Source organism: Protopterus annectens, chromosome 2.part2 (assembly GCF_019279795.1).
Source record: "Protopterus annectens isolate FY-2018-M chromosome 2.part2, PAN1.0, whole genome shotgun sequence".
Classification (NCBI taxonomy): Eukaryota; Metazoa; Chordata; order Ceratodontiformes; family Protopteridae; genus Protopterus; species Protopterus annectens.
The window spans coordinates 920,540,859-920,556,920 of NC_056730.1; the positions used below are offsets into that span (position 1 = coordinate 920,540,859).

The window sequence follows — 16,062 nt, forward strand, 5'->3', positions numbered from 1 at the left end:
ATCTCACAAATTCAAAGATGATGATCATGAAAAAATGATTTTATTTGTTGATGATATTATTTTGCACTTGATAAATCCAGAAAATGATTGAGCATTTTGAGTGAGTTTCACTTTTTCAGGATATAAAATAAATGAAGATGAAACAAAGGCTGTAGAGATAAACTGTGTTTCCACCCATGTTTATGTGGACATGATATTGTTTGGACGGAAAGGGATTCGGTTGTTGCAGCAGAGGATATGTGGGAAGAGACTAAGCAAAAGATAATACGAAAATTGTGAAAACGAAAACTCTTGACTGTGGATTTGATTGCAAGTTACAGGCAATTAAATTAGTCCTTTAGTACTATATACAGGACAGGCATGCTTTTGCTAACCAGAGGAGAAGTTGTGGACCTTTAACTAATAAAGAATTGAAAGAATTTAACTGGGAGGGAAAGAAGGCAATAATTAAGTAGGATAAGTTGTTTCTCCCCGTAGAACAAACTGGTTTAGGATTACCATATTTGAGGGGGTATTTGAGAGCTACACAGTTAAGGCTCATTACATAAAAACAGAAGATAAATCAAAGCAGAAAGAAAAAAATGTTGAAATGGGGACAAAATAAGGAGAAACTAGGGTTTTGGATGCAGGCCCTTAAATAGAATAGCAACAGTACAAAACATTTACAAAGTAGCAGAAAGTGTTTTGAGAACTAAGCCCACACAAGAATAGTGAAAGGAGATTTTATCAGAATGGTTAACAGCAAGTAGCGGTATATTAAAACAGGCAAGAGGGGCTGAAGTTTATTGGAAAAAATAACAAAGGAACAAAGGGATTGGAAGCAAATAACTATAAAGTAAGGTAATAGAGTGGGATGAGGGCACATGGAAATTTAGACTGCTGTTTGGAGGCTGCCATGCCTAGCAGAGATAACAGAGGATAGGCAAAGAGAAAAGGACAGGGGAGTGTAAAGTGACAGACCATCTCTGGATGAGTTTTTGGTTGAATCTAGAACATGCACTCCTATTAGAAAAGGGGTAATTTATGGAGTATATAAAATAAAGCATGATAACTATAAGAATCAATGAGAAGATGTCGGAAAAGACTGGGAAGTGAGAATGGACAGGCAATATACACAGAAACAGTGGGAGGACATATATATATATATATATATATATATATATATATATATATATATATATATATATATATATATAGCTCCCAAATATGCAACAAAGTCCTGAAGGTTTAGGATTTCTGCATGGAAATTTTTTACATAGATATTTTTTATACCCCAAGCAGACTTCACAGAAATTGTCCACAGGCAGATACCAAATGTTAGAGGTGTAACTGGAAAGTGAGGGATAACTGGGGACATGTTTTGGGGAGTATAACGAGTTGGCAGAATTAAAAAATTCCTTACTGGGTACATTGTCAGAAATGTTGGGGGAACAAATTCTTTTAAGTAAGAAAATTATTCCTTTGAGCTAGGATATAGAAACTGAATTCCCCTATTAACTTTAATAGTATTGGCTGCCAAAAAAAAATTACTAAAAAATGGAAATCAAAAGTTTAACCAATTGTAATTGAAGGATTGAACTCTGTACTGAAGATAAAATAATTTCTGGTAAGATACTTAGAAGAGAAGAGGAGCAAACTATGTAGATATAAATGGAATTTTTGGAAACAATGCATGTAGAATGATGCTCAGGGGAGTGAAAATTTAGGGAAAGCAGGACTTGAGCAATTTACTTATGTTGAAGTGAATAATAATTGTTAGAAAAAGAGAACATGTATACTGCACGGAAATTAAAAATGTTATAGTTTTTGTTTGTGTACCCATGTCATTACTAAATAAATGTAAATTTAGTAAACATTCTTTAAAAAAATCCTGATTAAAACTTTAGTGTGCAAGAATGCACGTGATTCTGAAGGTAGAAGTTGTTCCCACGATATGTGGGGTACATCGTCAGTGCTCACCATCTGTATTGCACTTGTATGAGTTTCAGAACAGGTTATCAGCATGATGCCTTGACTGCCAGCAGAGTCATTTTCATAAAAAAAAAGAAAAATACTCAGAAACATGCTAAAGGTGATGGAAAATCTGACAGTTTGGAATTCATGCCAGTGTTGCACCATCTACTGCAAGAGCTCTGCATGGTTATCATCCTTACACTAGTTCATTTTCTCGTTTCCGTAGCATGAAGTTCTGGATTAACTACATCCTTTATTAGCTTATGTAGTGGTACATGGTGGCATATGTATAATCTTATTGTTATGTCACTTTTACTATGTATAGGCACCCAAAATCTCCGTTGTATGTGTTTATATTAATTATAAGTTATCAAATGATGCACCTAGTGACTCTGAACATGTGTCTTCAAAAGAGCCATGGTATAAAAGAAGAATAAAGTCATTTAGCGTACCAAACCTAAAGCTTGCATTCTTTCCCAGTTGGGGGGAGGGTGCTACTCATAAGAGTGGAGGTACAGTGGATATAAAAAGTGTACATACCCCTGGTAAAATGTCAGGATTTTGTGATATACAAAAATGAGACCACAATATATCATTTCAAAACATTTCCCACCTTTAATGTGACCTGTAACCTGTACAATTCAATTGAAAAACAAACAAATCTGTTAGGGGAAAAAATATAAAAAATAAAAAATGTGCAATACGCTGGTTGCATAAGTGTGCACGCCCTTGAACTAATACTTTGCTGAAGTACCTTTTGATTTAATTACAGCATTCAGTCTTCTTGGGTACACACCTGCCATCAGTTAAAGAGACTCTGATTAACCCCAAATAAAGTTCAGCTGTCCTAGTAGGATTTTCCTGACATTTACTCAGTTGCCTGCTACAGCAAAAGCCATGGTTTTCAGAGATCTTACAAAGCATCAAAGGGATCTCATTGTTGAAAGGTATCAGTTAGGAGAAGGGTACAAAAAAATTTCCATAGCATTGGATCTACCATTGAACACAGTGAAGACAGTCATCAAAAAGTGGAGAAAATATGGGACAACAGTGACGTTGCATAGCACTGGAGGGCCTTCCAAAATTGATGAAAAGACAAGACTAACTGCCAAGAGACCTACAGCACCACTGAAGGAGCTGCAGGAATGTCTGGCAAGTACTGGTTTTGTACTACATGTGACAACAATCTCCCGTATTCTCCATATGTCTGGGCTATGGGGTAGGGTTGCAAGAAGGAAGCCTTTACTTACACAGAAAAACATCCAGGCCCAGCTAAAATTTGCAAAACAATACATCAAGTCTCCCAAAAGCATGTGGGAAAATGTGTTATGGTCTGATGAGATCAAGGTTGAACTTTCTGGCCTCAATTCCAAAAGGTACGTTTGGCAGAAAAACAACACTTCACATCACCAAAAGAACACCATCCCCACGGTGAAGCATGGTGGTGGCAGTATCATGCTTTGGGGTTGCATTTCTTCAGCTGGAACTGGAGCTTTAATCAAGGTGGAGGGACTTATGAACAGTTCCAAATACCAGTTACTTTTGGCTGAAAACCTTCAGGCATTTGCTAGAAAACTGAAGATGAAGAGGAATTTCACCTTTCAACATGACAATGACCCCAAGCATGCATTCAAATCAAGAAAAGAATGGCTTCACCAGAAGAAAATTATAGCTTTGGAATGGCCCAGCCAGAGCCCAGACCTAAATCCAATAGAAAAATTGTGGGGTGACCTGAAGAGGGCTGTGCACAAGAGATGCCCTTGCAATCTGACAAATATGGAGTGCTTTTGCAAGGAAGAGTGGGAAAATATTGCCAAGTCAAGATGTGCCATGCTGATAGACTCCTATCCAAGAAGATTGAATGCTGTAATTAAATTAAAAGGTGCTTCAACAAAGTATTAGTTTAATGGTGTGCACACCCAACAAAGTATTAGTTTGAGTATATGCACCCTTATGCAGCCAGCGTATTGTACATTTTTTATTTTTTCCCCAACAGATTTGTTTGTTTTTCAATTGAATTGTACAGGTTATAGGTCACATTAAAGATGGGAAAAGTTTTGAAATGATTTATTGTGGTCTCTTTTTTATATCACAAAAAACTTGGCACTTTTTATATCCACTTTATGTTTACTGCTTCACTGTCATAGGCATCAGTAATCTCCTGTTTTCCAGTGTTTTTTCAGCAAAATCCCAGTAATATGTGGTATATAATAAAGTAATGAGCTGCAGCCATTCACTGCCACCACACCCCAGTTCTAATTACAGAGAAAAAAAAAGGATTGCTGCAGTGAGCAAGAATGTACCACTGTCCACAGAAAAGGATTAGGATAGCTGCTTTTGTGAGAAATAATGTTCACAGTAAAATATTTGCTGTTGTCATTCATGGAACAATTCCCAATATCCCCCATTACTATAATTGCTGGTAATAAACAAATAAGGTATATGTCTCTGTTATGTGCAGTGTGTATTGTTAACCACTTCCCTCAAATATTAACCCCTAGATTTGCACAAGAGTCATAGGTTCATGGGTGTATAAAAGCCTAACAACCACAGGGGTGGTTTTAAGCATAGCCATGCATCTGAGGTTGGTATAATGGTTAAAGTGTTTACCTCACAAGCACAATGTACAGGGTTTTTCACAAAATGAAAATTGGCTATGCTACAAATGGCCCACAGTGACAGCCTAGTACTTACCTATGAACCTCTGAAGGTATTTACAAATTTAGGAACCACAAGGTTATTTTTAATGGGTATATGTAGGTTAAGATTTGGGTAGTCAAGCATTTACAGGCTGCCTCTTTCCATTAGGGACATGTATACCAGTCTAGGGGTAAATTTCCAATTCCCCATCCACTAGCCAAGTTACATTTGAATTGAGTTAGAGAAGAACTCTCTTCACGTAGATGGGAAGCCTTTTCCAGAGAAGGGTTATTCTCCAAGGCATGTACCTATCCCTCCAATGTGCAGTGTGTTCTGTCGGCAATATCCTCCCATGCTGAAAAATATTGTACCCAGTTGGAGTCGCACCAAAAACTAAGCCAGTTGATAAAGTCAGTCATGTTCTTTCATATTGTGGTTATCATCCTTGGACAAGGTAGGCTGCTACTCAATGCTAGGCTCATAACAGCCTGGGGCACACAGTGCAAAAGCTCCATCATGTCTCTCTTCATATAGCCAGGGAGGTAAGTCTCGGGTCACTTACACTCACATGGACTATGGCTGAGTCATAGGTACATGCTATCCAAAGACCCAAGAGCATCTGGTGAATCCCTGCCCCTGATAGGAAACTGATTGTGACTTTCTCCATACTCAGCCTGGAGAATAGGACATCTGTGTGTCTCACAATGGAGTTTTGTATAACCAAAATATTTGCTTGTGTGGTGGCTGGCTTGCCTTATGAGCTTAAAAATGTAGGCTCCTCGAGATGTGACTGTATGTGTTGTGGTGGGTACTGTTTTGGTGAAGTGCTTTTGGGGTTACTGAGAATATTTGTTTTAGGTTCAATGTATGAGAGGTCCTTGTGGCTTAGGAAGATTACATTTTGATCCTCAATGTATGTAGGTTTATCTGTCTAATCTTTACTGCATATAATGGGTGTACTTTGCATTACTGACAACCTGATTGGTATTATGAGTCTTTGTACACAAGAGCTTTGCCCCCATTGACATTGTGTAACTACATCTCGTACATACTTTATCAATTTGTTTAAGAATTTGTTGGTTTTGAGTAAACATAAGGCAATTGCTACATTGCCTTAGGACAACCGATATCCACCAAGCTGGCTGTGGAGATACCAGGAGAGCTCATTTCCATTGTTACAGGCCCTTTTTACTTGATCAGAGGGCTACTGTAGGAGTATATATTAAGGACAGGAGTATTTAATCCAAACATTGATGTTCAGTGCTTGCCATTGTCATGTCTTTGTTTCCTGTTAAGCAATTTGTGCTCACTTAGTAAATAGGGATGTGGGATGAACTGACTTTCCCAGTTGCTGGCTGCACTCTCTTAGCTGTGTATATATCAACATGGTCTGCCAACAGAAGGTATCCATGCTCACTAGTGTGGTAAACAAGGAAGATTCATGTATGTGCATAGCTATGGATACCCGAAGATGAAATCACAAATTGCCTACTGCAGAAGGCTTTTTTATTGATTGGCTAATGTGATGAGCAGATCTGTGAGATTTCCACCTTCTGGTGGACATTCTCTGAGGTTAGCTGATACGGAGAGCACTCGAGTATTTAAACATCCCTGTGGCATATTCACATTTCTAATTAGGTTTTGTGCATTATTTTCTAAGTGCTGAACACTAAAAACATGTAGAAAAGTTTAAGGGGGTGCTAGTTTACGAAACTTACTTTTTTTTCCAGTGTATTGCATGATGCAATTAAGTAATGTGAAGCACTGCAGTTTAAATTCTAATTATCATTTTATACAAAAGTTGACCATTTACTGGGGTTGTTAAAGGCACTAATAAGCTTCACAGAAAGCTTGTACAATATACAATGAGGTATCACAGTCTTCCAGTAAATTTTGTATTGGTTTGGGTTTTCATTTTTTTGTCTTTTTTTCACAAGGGTGTGTGTCTTCAGCTAGACTTCTTTCTCGTGTTTAGCCATTAATGAGGACAAATGTCTTGCCTTCCTTTCAGAACAGGAGATAAAACACAATTATTTCTGGACCTCACAGCCTTTCCTGTAATTCAGCAGAGAAAATTGGACATCCTACAGATTATATCAGAGATCCTGGAACACCTACAGGAAATAAAAATGGTGCTCAAGAAACCTAGTCAGGATTATGTTACAGTATCTGGACAAGAGGTAGGAGATGTTCATTATTTTGCTTTTCTGTAATTAATCATTTTATTATAAATTCTTTATAGCACCTTCACTAATGAATATTATTGTGATTATTTTTCATATACCTGTCATGTATAATTTTCATTTGCTACAGTGTGACTCCTGCAAAAAAGGGAGGCCCCTCTACAGACCCAGATAAGTATAGGCCCATCAACTTTATATGAAAAGATATGACGCATATTATGGCAGAACTCATTTCTGCAATTACTGGCAACTTAATTGATCATAAAATCACTTAGTTTGGTTTACGAAAGCCAGGTAGTGTCTCCTGAATCTAGTGAATTTATTTGAAAATGTTAGAGGCTATAGACAGTGGTGACTCTATGCATGCTGCTTATCTTAAGCTGTGCAAGACTTTTGACATTATCTCCAGTGCTGATATTACTGAAAAGGTGGACAAACTTAAACCTCTATGTTTTTTGAATTGCAAACTGGATATCTACCAAATCCTAAATGTAAAATTCTAACTAGTGGGTACAGCAGGGATCACTGTTGGGCCCTGTTCTGTTTGGCATTTATTTTGCAGACATCCAAGCTAATATCTCAGAAATGTAGTTGACTAAGTTTGCTGATGACTGCAAGCCAGGTACTATATCCACTCATCCAGTGAAATGTTCCAAAAAGCTCTGGAATATGCACGTATGTGATATACTGAAAGTGGTCTCAAGTTAAATGCAAAAAAGTCCAGCATAGCATTGCTCAGCATAAAAGTTGTTCCACCTCACAAGTTTTAAGTGGTACTCTTCTTCAGATAAGTCTATCATAAAAGACCCGGTTACTTACGTGGAGAATTCAGTCTTGTTTCCACCATAGACAGGAAGTCCTTCTGTCTGACCCAGTTGATTTCCACAGGAATATCATCAAACTCTGAAGAAATCGTCTTACCACTGTACTCCTCCATCATCAGACACATCATCAAATACAGCACTCCATTTGATATGTACAAATCGACGCATACTGCACAACTGGAGAGTATTCAACAAATTTTAACTAAAACATTAAATCCCTTAAATTCATCAACTATCCCAGTATATTAGCACAACTCTCCTTTTGAACTTTTTACCAGCTGCTCTAGGATGACCTGTGCTTCGATTTTTGAGCCATGAAAGACCAGACCCTGTTTGACCACCTATTTCTTTACAAAACCAGTTGCTTTCAAATACCTGTACTAGGGACCTAAATTTGCACCACCAAATAAGCAAGATTCACTGGAAGGATAGGTTGCTAACCCAAAATATTCCCAGTTTGTGGAATAAGTTAACCACTACAGATCAAGCAAACTGCTGTTTTGTCTGCCTTTAAAGCTAGTCTTGAAGATTAGATGATTTGATGGGCAGAAGTAAATTTACACCAGGGTTATCATTTGCAGTCCTGCTAGATTTGAGAGATGGGTACTTTTAAGTACTTGTAAAACGTGGCAAGAACTATTAAGTGTTTCTGCTTAAAGATGTTTAGGGATTAGCCTGATATGGCCACTGTGATCATTGCATCGTGTTGTTCCTATTCATTCGTTCATGCATTGTCAGATACCTACTTTGAAATATTTAGAGTTGTGAGGGAGACAGAGCGTTTCAGTCTTAGCAGTGAGCATAAGACAGAAAATGCATCCTGGATAGTATTGTACTCCGTAGCAGAACACATACACAACCTTTTGCTTACAAATAATTCATACCTACTGGTAATTTAAAGTATCACCAGTTCACTTAAACAGCATGACTTGGAAATGTAGAAACTTAGGGCATCCACTGAAAACCCATATGAACACTGGAAGGATATACAGATTCCACAGAAAATTAACTTTTTTCTTAGAAAACTGTGATCTGTCAGTCAGGTGTTCTGCTGGTATTGTGAGGGTTTCTGTTACCACTGAAAGTTGTTAGCGAATAGTGCCACTGTTTTTATCCATGAATGTTTTTTTCTAGAACCAAAGCTGTACCACAATTTTATTGTTATAATTTTCCTTTGTTCTTTCCCTTATTCATTATTGGTAGTCTCTTAACACCCTAACTATGGGTGGCAGGTTATCTTGTCACCTGCAAAAAAAAAAAACTGGAATACTAAGATTATTTGTTTTTTCACTGGGAAGAGAGATTGGATAAGCAGTTTACAAATAAACAATTGGGGATACATGTATGTCAACCAAAAATGCAACAAAATGTAGAAGGTGTAGGATTTTTTTGCATGAAAATGTTTACAATAGGTATTTTATAACCCAAGTAGACTCCAGAGAATTTTTCTTCCGGTCGAGAGCAAATGTTGGAGATGTGATGGGGAAGAAAGAGGTAATTGGGAGCATATATGTGTGGGAAGTGTAATGGGTTGGCAGATTTTAAAGAATCCCAGCATACTCTATCGGAGATACTGGGTGAACAAATTGATGTATCGAGGAAAATGATTTTTCTGAGCTATGAGACAGATTTGGAATTGTCTAGACACAATAAGGACTTGCTGAGTCTAATTGTGGTGGCTGCCAAAAAAGCAATTACTAGAAAATGGAAATCAAAGTCTAAACCAGATGTACTAGTAGTAGTGAATATAGTTACAGAAATAAAATAACTAGAATTGGGGTCTTTAGTAAAAGTATGAGCATATTACATAGGAAAAAATATGAACTGTGGGAACAATACATACAGGGAGGAGTGAGGTTTAAAAGAAAGCAGGATTTGATTTTAATTATTTTATTTTATTTTATTTATTTTACATTTGTTTACCGGGATAGTCCGACTGGATACATGTCCATTTTCAGTGGAGGCCCAGTGAGAAAAGCTCCAAATAGACAAACTTACATAGATTACACAAGAAGTTGGATAATATTAGAAAATATAAAACAAAGTGATTATGTACAATGGTTTAGTAGTGTTCCTTAGTAGGGACTCACAATTCTCATGGACAGACACAATTAAAAGCAAGAGACATCAGATTGGATATAGAGCTTGGTGATGTAGTTGCATGTTATGATATTTACAGATTATACTTTCAATTTAAATCAGGGTTGGTACATGGGCAAAGCCAGTTTATTTTGCGGTACTGTTTGAGTTTTTTTTTTTAAGAGACTTTTGGAGGATTGTAGGGTTATATAGTGGCAATGAATTCCAGGTGTTGCCAACTTCTTCTTTTTCTTCTTTTGGCTTTTCCTGGTTAGGGGTTGCCACAGCAGAACTCCGGTCCGCTAATGATTGGCAGTAGATTTTCATGGTGCCAAGGTGCCAGCCCAACCTTCAACAAAGGCTCGCCCATTTGTGCATGTCTTTCGAATACCACTCGACCACGGGGAGGACATGCACACTCCACACAGAAGGCGCTCCAGCCAAGAATCGAACAGGAGAACCTCTTGCTGTGAGGCGACAATGCTATCGCTGCACCACCCTCAGGTGTTGCCAACAAAGTTGGCAAACAGGGATTCACCAGCAGAGTTATTAGATTTGTGGGTTTGGACCAGTCGTTTGTTGGCTGACCATAGGGATCTCAGGTTGCTATATGGCTTAATAATATTTATAATTGAGGGGTATCCTCAGGGTGGTACAGAATTTTGTGCACTATTAAGAGCTGATTGAATTGAATTAAGCTAGGCAGTTCTAGCCACTCTAGTTGTTTCAGGTTCTGGCAGTGGTGGGCTTTATAGGTGGAGCCAGTGGCGAATCTGGCAATATGGTTGTAGCTGTGGGACAGCTTACCTAGTTCTTATTTGTTGAGGTTTGAGAATACAGGTGAGGCATATAAAAGAGTAGAGAGTAGATGTGACTGGGCAATTGCAGTCTTAGCCAGTGGGGTTAAAAATGTCTTGTTTCTGTACAGTGATCCAAGCTTCTTATTGATGGTCTGTATGGTTTTGTTGACCTGTAGGTCAAATTTGAGATTGTCTATGATAACCCCTAGTTTGGTGTGTTGATCTGTGGAGATAGTGGTACCATTGTTAGACGTGACAGAGAATGAAAGTGTGGCAGATCTACTAGTGGGGATGAAGAGTAGAAGTTTAGTTTTATTGGGGTTCAGCAGTAGGCGTTGGTTGGCGAGCCAGTTCTCAATAGTGTTAAATGTATTTTGGGTTAGGATTTGCAGTTCAGATGGGGAGGTGGCTGAGCAGATCAGAGTGGAATCATCTGCATAGATTCATAGGTTCATAGGTAGGTACTAGGCTATCGGCCCAAGGGCCTACGCAAGCCTAGCCAACAAGGTTCCCTGGCTTACGCCACCCAAGAAAGTTATTTTCCTGTGCCACTGATGAGCAGAGACACAGAAGTGATCACGGGGGTGTATTTCCTATTTCCCATCCACTCATCGAGATTTTTCTTGAAGAGTGCTAATGAAGAACTTTGCTTGACATAGATGGGGTAGCCTGTTCCAGAGAATGGGAAGTCTCTGGGATAGGAATCTATCCCGCCAGCATGTCCTGTTTATTGTGGTGACAAGGTTTAGTTCCCTAGAGCGTGTAGCTCAGAGGGATTGGGATTTCTTTAGGTGTAGCATGTCCAACAGCTCTGGGTTTGACATAGCTTTATATGTTAGGCAGAGATCACCTCTGAGTAGGCGATATGCTACGGAGTAAAGCTGGAGTTTTTTGAGGTGGTCAGTGTAGGGCATTTGTTTGAGTCCAGTAATCCTCTTTGTGAGGTACTTCTGTGGCCTTTCCAGCTGCTGCAGATGTCTTGTGAGGTACATCCCAAAAGGGGCGTTGTACTCTATAATGGGTCTAATGAGTGATGATTAGAGGGTAATGATGACCTCTTTTTTCCTGGATGAGAACCCTTTTATGATGAGGTGTGCCATGTAGAAGGACTTCCTGACTACTGTGGTGATGTGACTGTCAAAGGAGAGACTACTGTCCACCTGGGTCCCAAGGTCTCTTATCACGCATTCGGTGTTAAGTAGATTGCTGCCTATGTGGTAGTCCATGGGTACAGAGTTTTTAACCAAAGGGGATGACACTGCACTTTTTGGCATTGAGCTTGAGGCCATGGCTCTGACACCAGGCATCTGTCGCAGAGAGGCCCTTCTGTAGGATGTTCACATCATTTGGGGACTTGACTATGGCTCCTAGTTTGCAGTCATCTGTGAACTTCGTTAGCCAGAGGCCTTCTGTGTTAGCCTGTACTTCAGAGAAGTAGATACCAAACAGGAGCGGTCCCAGGACGGAACCCTGTGGTACTCCACTTGTCACTGGTTTGCATATTGAATATAGGTAGCTTTAGGAATAGCAGTGTGAAGGTTGTTGATAAAAATAGAGAAGATTAGTGGACCTAGTATGGAGCCTTGAGGGGCACCAAGTGTGAGAGGTAGCTGGCTGGAGAGTTTGCCCTGGCATAGTACCGCCTGTTGTCTACCAGTCAGGTAGGACTGGAACCACTGGATTGTGTGCTTATTGAGGGAAATAGATTTTAGAGAAAGAATGAGAAGTTCATGGTTGACCATGTCAAAGGCTTTTGGTAGGTCAAGAAAGAGGGCGGAGGATAGTCTATTATCATTCCTGTTTTGGTTTATGGCATTAGTAAAGGAAAGGAGGGCTGAGGTGGTTCTGTGGTATGGCCTGAAACCATGCTGGGAGTTGGATAGTAAGTTATTCTGTGTAAGGTATTGCATTAGTTGCTTGTGTGCACATTTCTCCATTATTTTTGCTAGTGGGGAAAGAATGGCAATGGGTCTATAGTTGGATATGTCTGTAGAACTGTCACCTTTATGGAGTGGGATGACATGGGATATCTTCCAGAGGGAGGGGATAGCGCTTTTGGATAAGGTTCTGTTGATACGGATAGATATTGGTTATACAATGGCATCTGCAGCTATATTTGTAGGTACTCTGCAGGAAGGAGGTCAACAATGAGGGTGGTAGGTTTTAGTTTTTTTATAAGTGTTTTGATAAAACTAGTGGATATCGGTTGGAAGTTAAATTGAGGGTGATTAGTGGGTAGATTAGGGGTTTGGTTTAAGTTTGTGGGGGTTAGTTGATTTGCTAAGGTGTGGATTGTTTCAGTGAAAACATTATTGTAAGCGCCAGCTATGGTCTCTGGGGAACTATGGGTGTGGTTAGCCGATTCCCTATTAGAAGACCGAAGGCACATTCTTTCAAATGCGTCTTGGTCAAACTCAAAAGCCTGAAACGGCAAAATTTAAGCGAATTCTTTCCCTGAGAAAAAATTTGCTTGGCATCTTTGTTACTTTGCCATTTTTGGCACTGTAGTGCGGTCTCGGAGTTGGTATATTTAAGGAGGGGGGTGTGGGGGGTGAAGTCCCCCACTTAATGTAATATTTAAAGTATGTATTTTTTTTTTGGAACAGTGATTTTTTTTCCCTAGCAATCAGGAAAGGAGGATAGGGCCTTATCAGTAATGCTATCATTGATTGGTCATTAGTAGAGGGCACAAAATAATGCCATGGGTCCTTGAATGACAGCTCTGCTGGTAAGATGTCATATCTGTGCAGGGGATATCCAGTATAGGGAAATAAATTAGTTCAAGTCCAGTAGAAGGAAGGATGATGGTTGGGAATCATGGAGATAAAAAGTATATAGCAAAAACACATTTTCACAATTTGTGAGACGTTTAACTTTCCACTAATTAACTTTTTGGTGTATAGTTCACTTGTTGTCATTACACAAACAAACCTAGTTCCCCTCCATTTACTGTTGGAACCGGAATTGAAGTACAATCACTGCTTGTTTAGGCTGTAAATTGTTTCCTTTTTCTAATCATTTAACTCTTTAATAATTCTCGTCACATATTAAGAAACATTTGGATACAATTAAATGGTAGTTTTCTTACTACACAGCTTATAGACTATTACATATCATTTTGGCATGCATTTTTATGTTTCTTATGTATTATGTCAAAGCATTTTAAATGAGTTAAATGACTTGTGCATCTGTTAGCGGATCTTACTTCAGTGCTTTATCTCTGATGTTATGTACTGAAGAAAAAAAAAACACTAAGTGATCCTACATTCTCTTTAACCACACTTATTTACCTGAAATCTACAGTCTTGTGCAAGTGTAATTCATACTGTTTCCCAACTAACTTTATGGATGTTCACTAATGCCACATAATTAAATTATAAGCTTAATATACCACAAGAAAAAGGAAAAACAACTCTTTTAGATACCTTTTTGGTAGTTCTGACATTACAAAGAAATTACACCCAAAGCAGGTTTTAGTGAACATGGTTTGTTCTTTTCTCCTCTACTGACCAATCATAGATTTACATAGGATCATAGGAGGTTACAAAGCTAATAGCCCTGGGGTCCTTATAAGTCTGGTCATGTTTCACTCTTATTTCTTATTAAATAATAGAGATACAGACTATAGTTTCATGCACAAAAAGATTAACATTGACTGCTCCTATCTAACAGGACACAGGTGAAACTCCCAGGCTAAATTTGCTGATGTTCTTCATCTCACATTGCTGCAGTCCTTACACTTGGGTAGTCCGCTGTCCTCGGTCGGCCCGAATATCAAAGTATAAGGCTGACGTCGGTCAAGGCGCATTTGACTGACATCAGGACGTCAGGGTACAAATGCGCATGACCGACGTCATATCCTCAGTCTTTTTTGCCGCATGGTCCGATGCAGAAGCAGCATTGCAAGTGCCGGTTGGCGTTCTGAGATTTTTCGATTTCGGAGTTTCAGACCGAATCAAAGTTGGCTAAGTACCCTGTTGGGGAATATTTTAGTTTTTTCTTGCCTCAGTGGTTTACTGGATGTCAGAAAAAGTGAATAATTGCATTTCTTGTGGGAAACAGATACCGCATAGAGACTATCATACTTTGTGTATTCCTTGTTTAGGGCCTGAGCACGACGTTGTTGGGTGTCGCTCTTGTGCTAGATTCAATAAACGCACTATAAAGAGAAGATTGGATTGTGCCAGGTTAGTCTTTGGGAAGCGGTGCAATTATAAGATGCCGTCGGATGCTCCGACGCCCGCTTCTTCGAAGAAGCGCAAGGACAAAGCAGTTAAGCCTAGGCTAGAAGAACCGTCTGTACCGGACGCCGGTTCTTTAGAGGTGTCGGTGGAGCCAGTGGTTCCACCGGAGGTTTCTTTGGGTTCCCAGGGAGAGACCTTGTTATTGCAGGATGTGGCCTCTCAGGAGGCAGGTCAGGCTGAAGGGGCTTCTCAGGTTACTATTCTCCCCTCCCTTCCTAGGGTGGTTAGGCCCTCTCCTTCTGTTTCCAAGGCTTCTCCCAGAGGCAGGCCAGGTTTAGCTTCAGTTGGTGTCACCCCTAGTTCTTCAGGAACTGTGCCCAAGAAGCATATGCTTAAAATGGCAGAAGATTTGATTACTTTGATTAGGGGTTCTTTGCCCCCTCCTGACAAGAGACCTAGGGTGGAGCCTGAGCCAGGGAGTTTTGAGCAGGCTTAGGATGTTTCAGAGTCTTCGGCTGAAGACTTGCAGGAGTATTCTCCCTATTCTGACTCTGATGTGGATGATTCTACTCCTTCTGCTTCTCCTCCTGAGGATTTTTCTTTTTCAGAAACTCTTCATTCTATGAGGGAGCATTTTAAGTGGGAAGGTCAGGACTTCTCTGATTCCAGGAAAAGGCTTAGGGAATTTTTGTTTTTACCCCAGCATAGGCCTTTGGCTATACCTCCTGTTTTAGATGTGGTGGAAGATGTTTTTGCAGAGGCTTCTCTTAATCCTGATTCTTTGCCTTCTGCTCCTGTTAAACCGGATAGATATTACAGGGTGCCTGAAGCTCATAAGTATCTTTTTAAGAGTCCTAGGGCAGACCCAGAAACTGTTAGTCAGGGGCCTAAAGGTGTTAAGGCTTCTGTTGTCAAGACTCCGGTTCCTTCAGACAAAGAGGCCAAGGCTTTGGATAGATGGGGAAAGAAAGTTTATACTTCTTCCACTCTAGCCATGAGGGCTTTGAATTGCCAGTTTCACATGTTAAAATACCAAAACTATCTCCTTTCACAATTGAAGTCTAAGGTTGATGCTCTGGCGGAAGGTATTGATTGTAAAGAGTTGCAAGATTTAGTACATGTTTCTGAACAGGTGGGTAAGCATTCTTTGCAATGTGGTTTTGATGCTGTACAGGCCTCGTCTAGGGTGGATGCCACTGGGTCAGTTCTTCGCAGGCACGCCTGGCTGAGGGATCAGAATTTATCTGACCATGTTAAAACAAGGATTTTAGATGCTCCTTTACAATCTGATGTGTTGTTTGGTTCTCCTGTTGAGACAGTTTTAAAGAAAATGGAAGACAAGGCTAAGTCTACGCAGACTGTTAAAGATTTTGCAGGTTCAGCCTCCAAAGTTTAGTAG

At 39.5% G+C, this 16,062-nt stretch overlaps 1 protein-coding gene across 1 annotated transcript in view; it reads left to right on the plus strand.

The window, feature by feature from the left end:
• MSH3 (mutS homolog 3) overlaps nucleotides 1-16,062 on the plus strand; it is a 3,764,176-nt gene that overhangs the window by 2,052,883 nt on the left and 1,695,231 nt on the right. Inside the window, exon 15 of the mRNA XM_044064237.1 lies at nucleotides 6,605-6,773. Coding sequence (XP_043920172.1) covers nucleotides 6,605-6,773 — 169 coding nt within the window. The remainder of the gene's footprint in view (nucleotides 1-6,604; nucleotides 6,774-16,062) is intronic.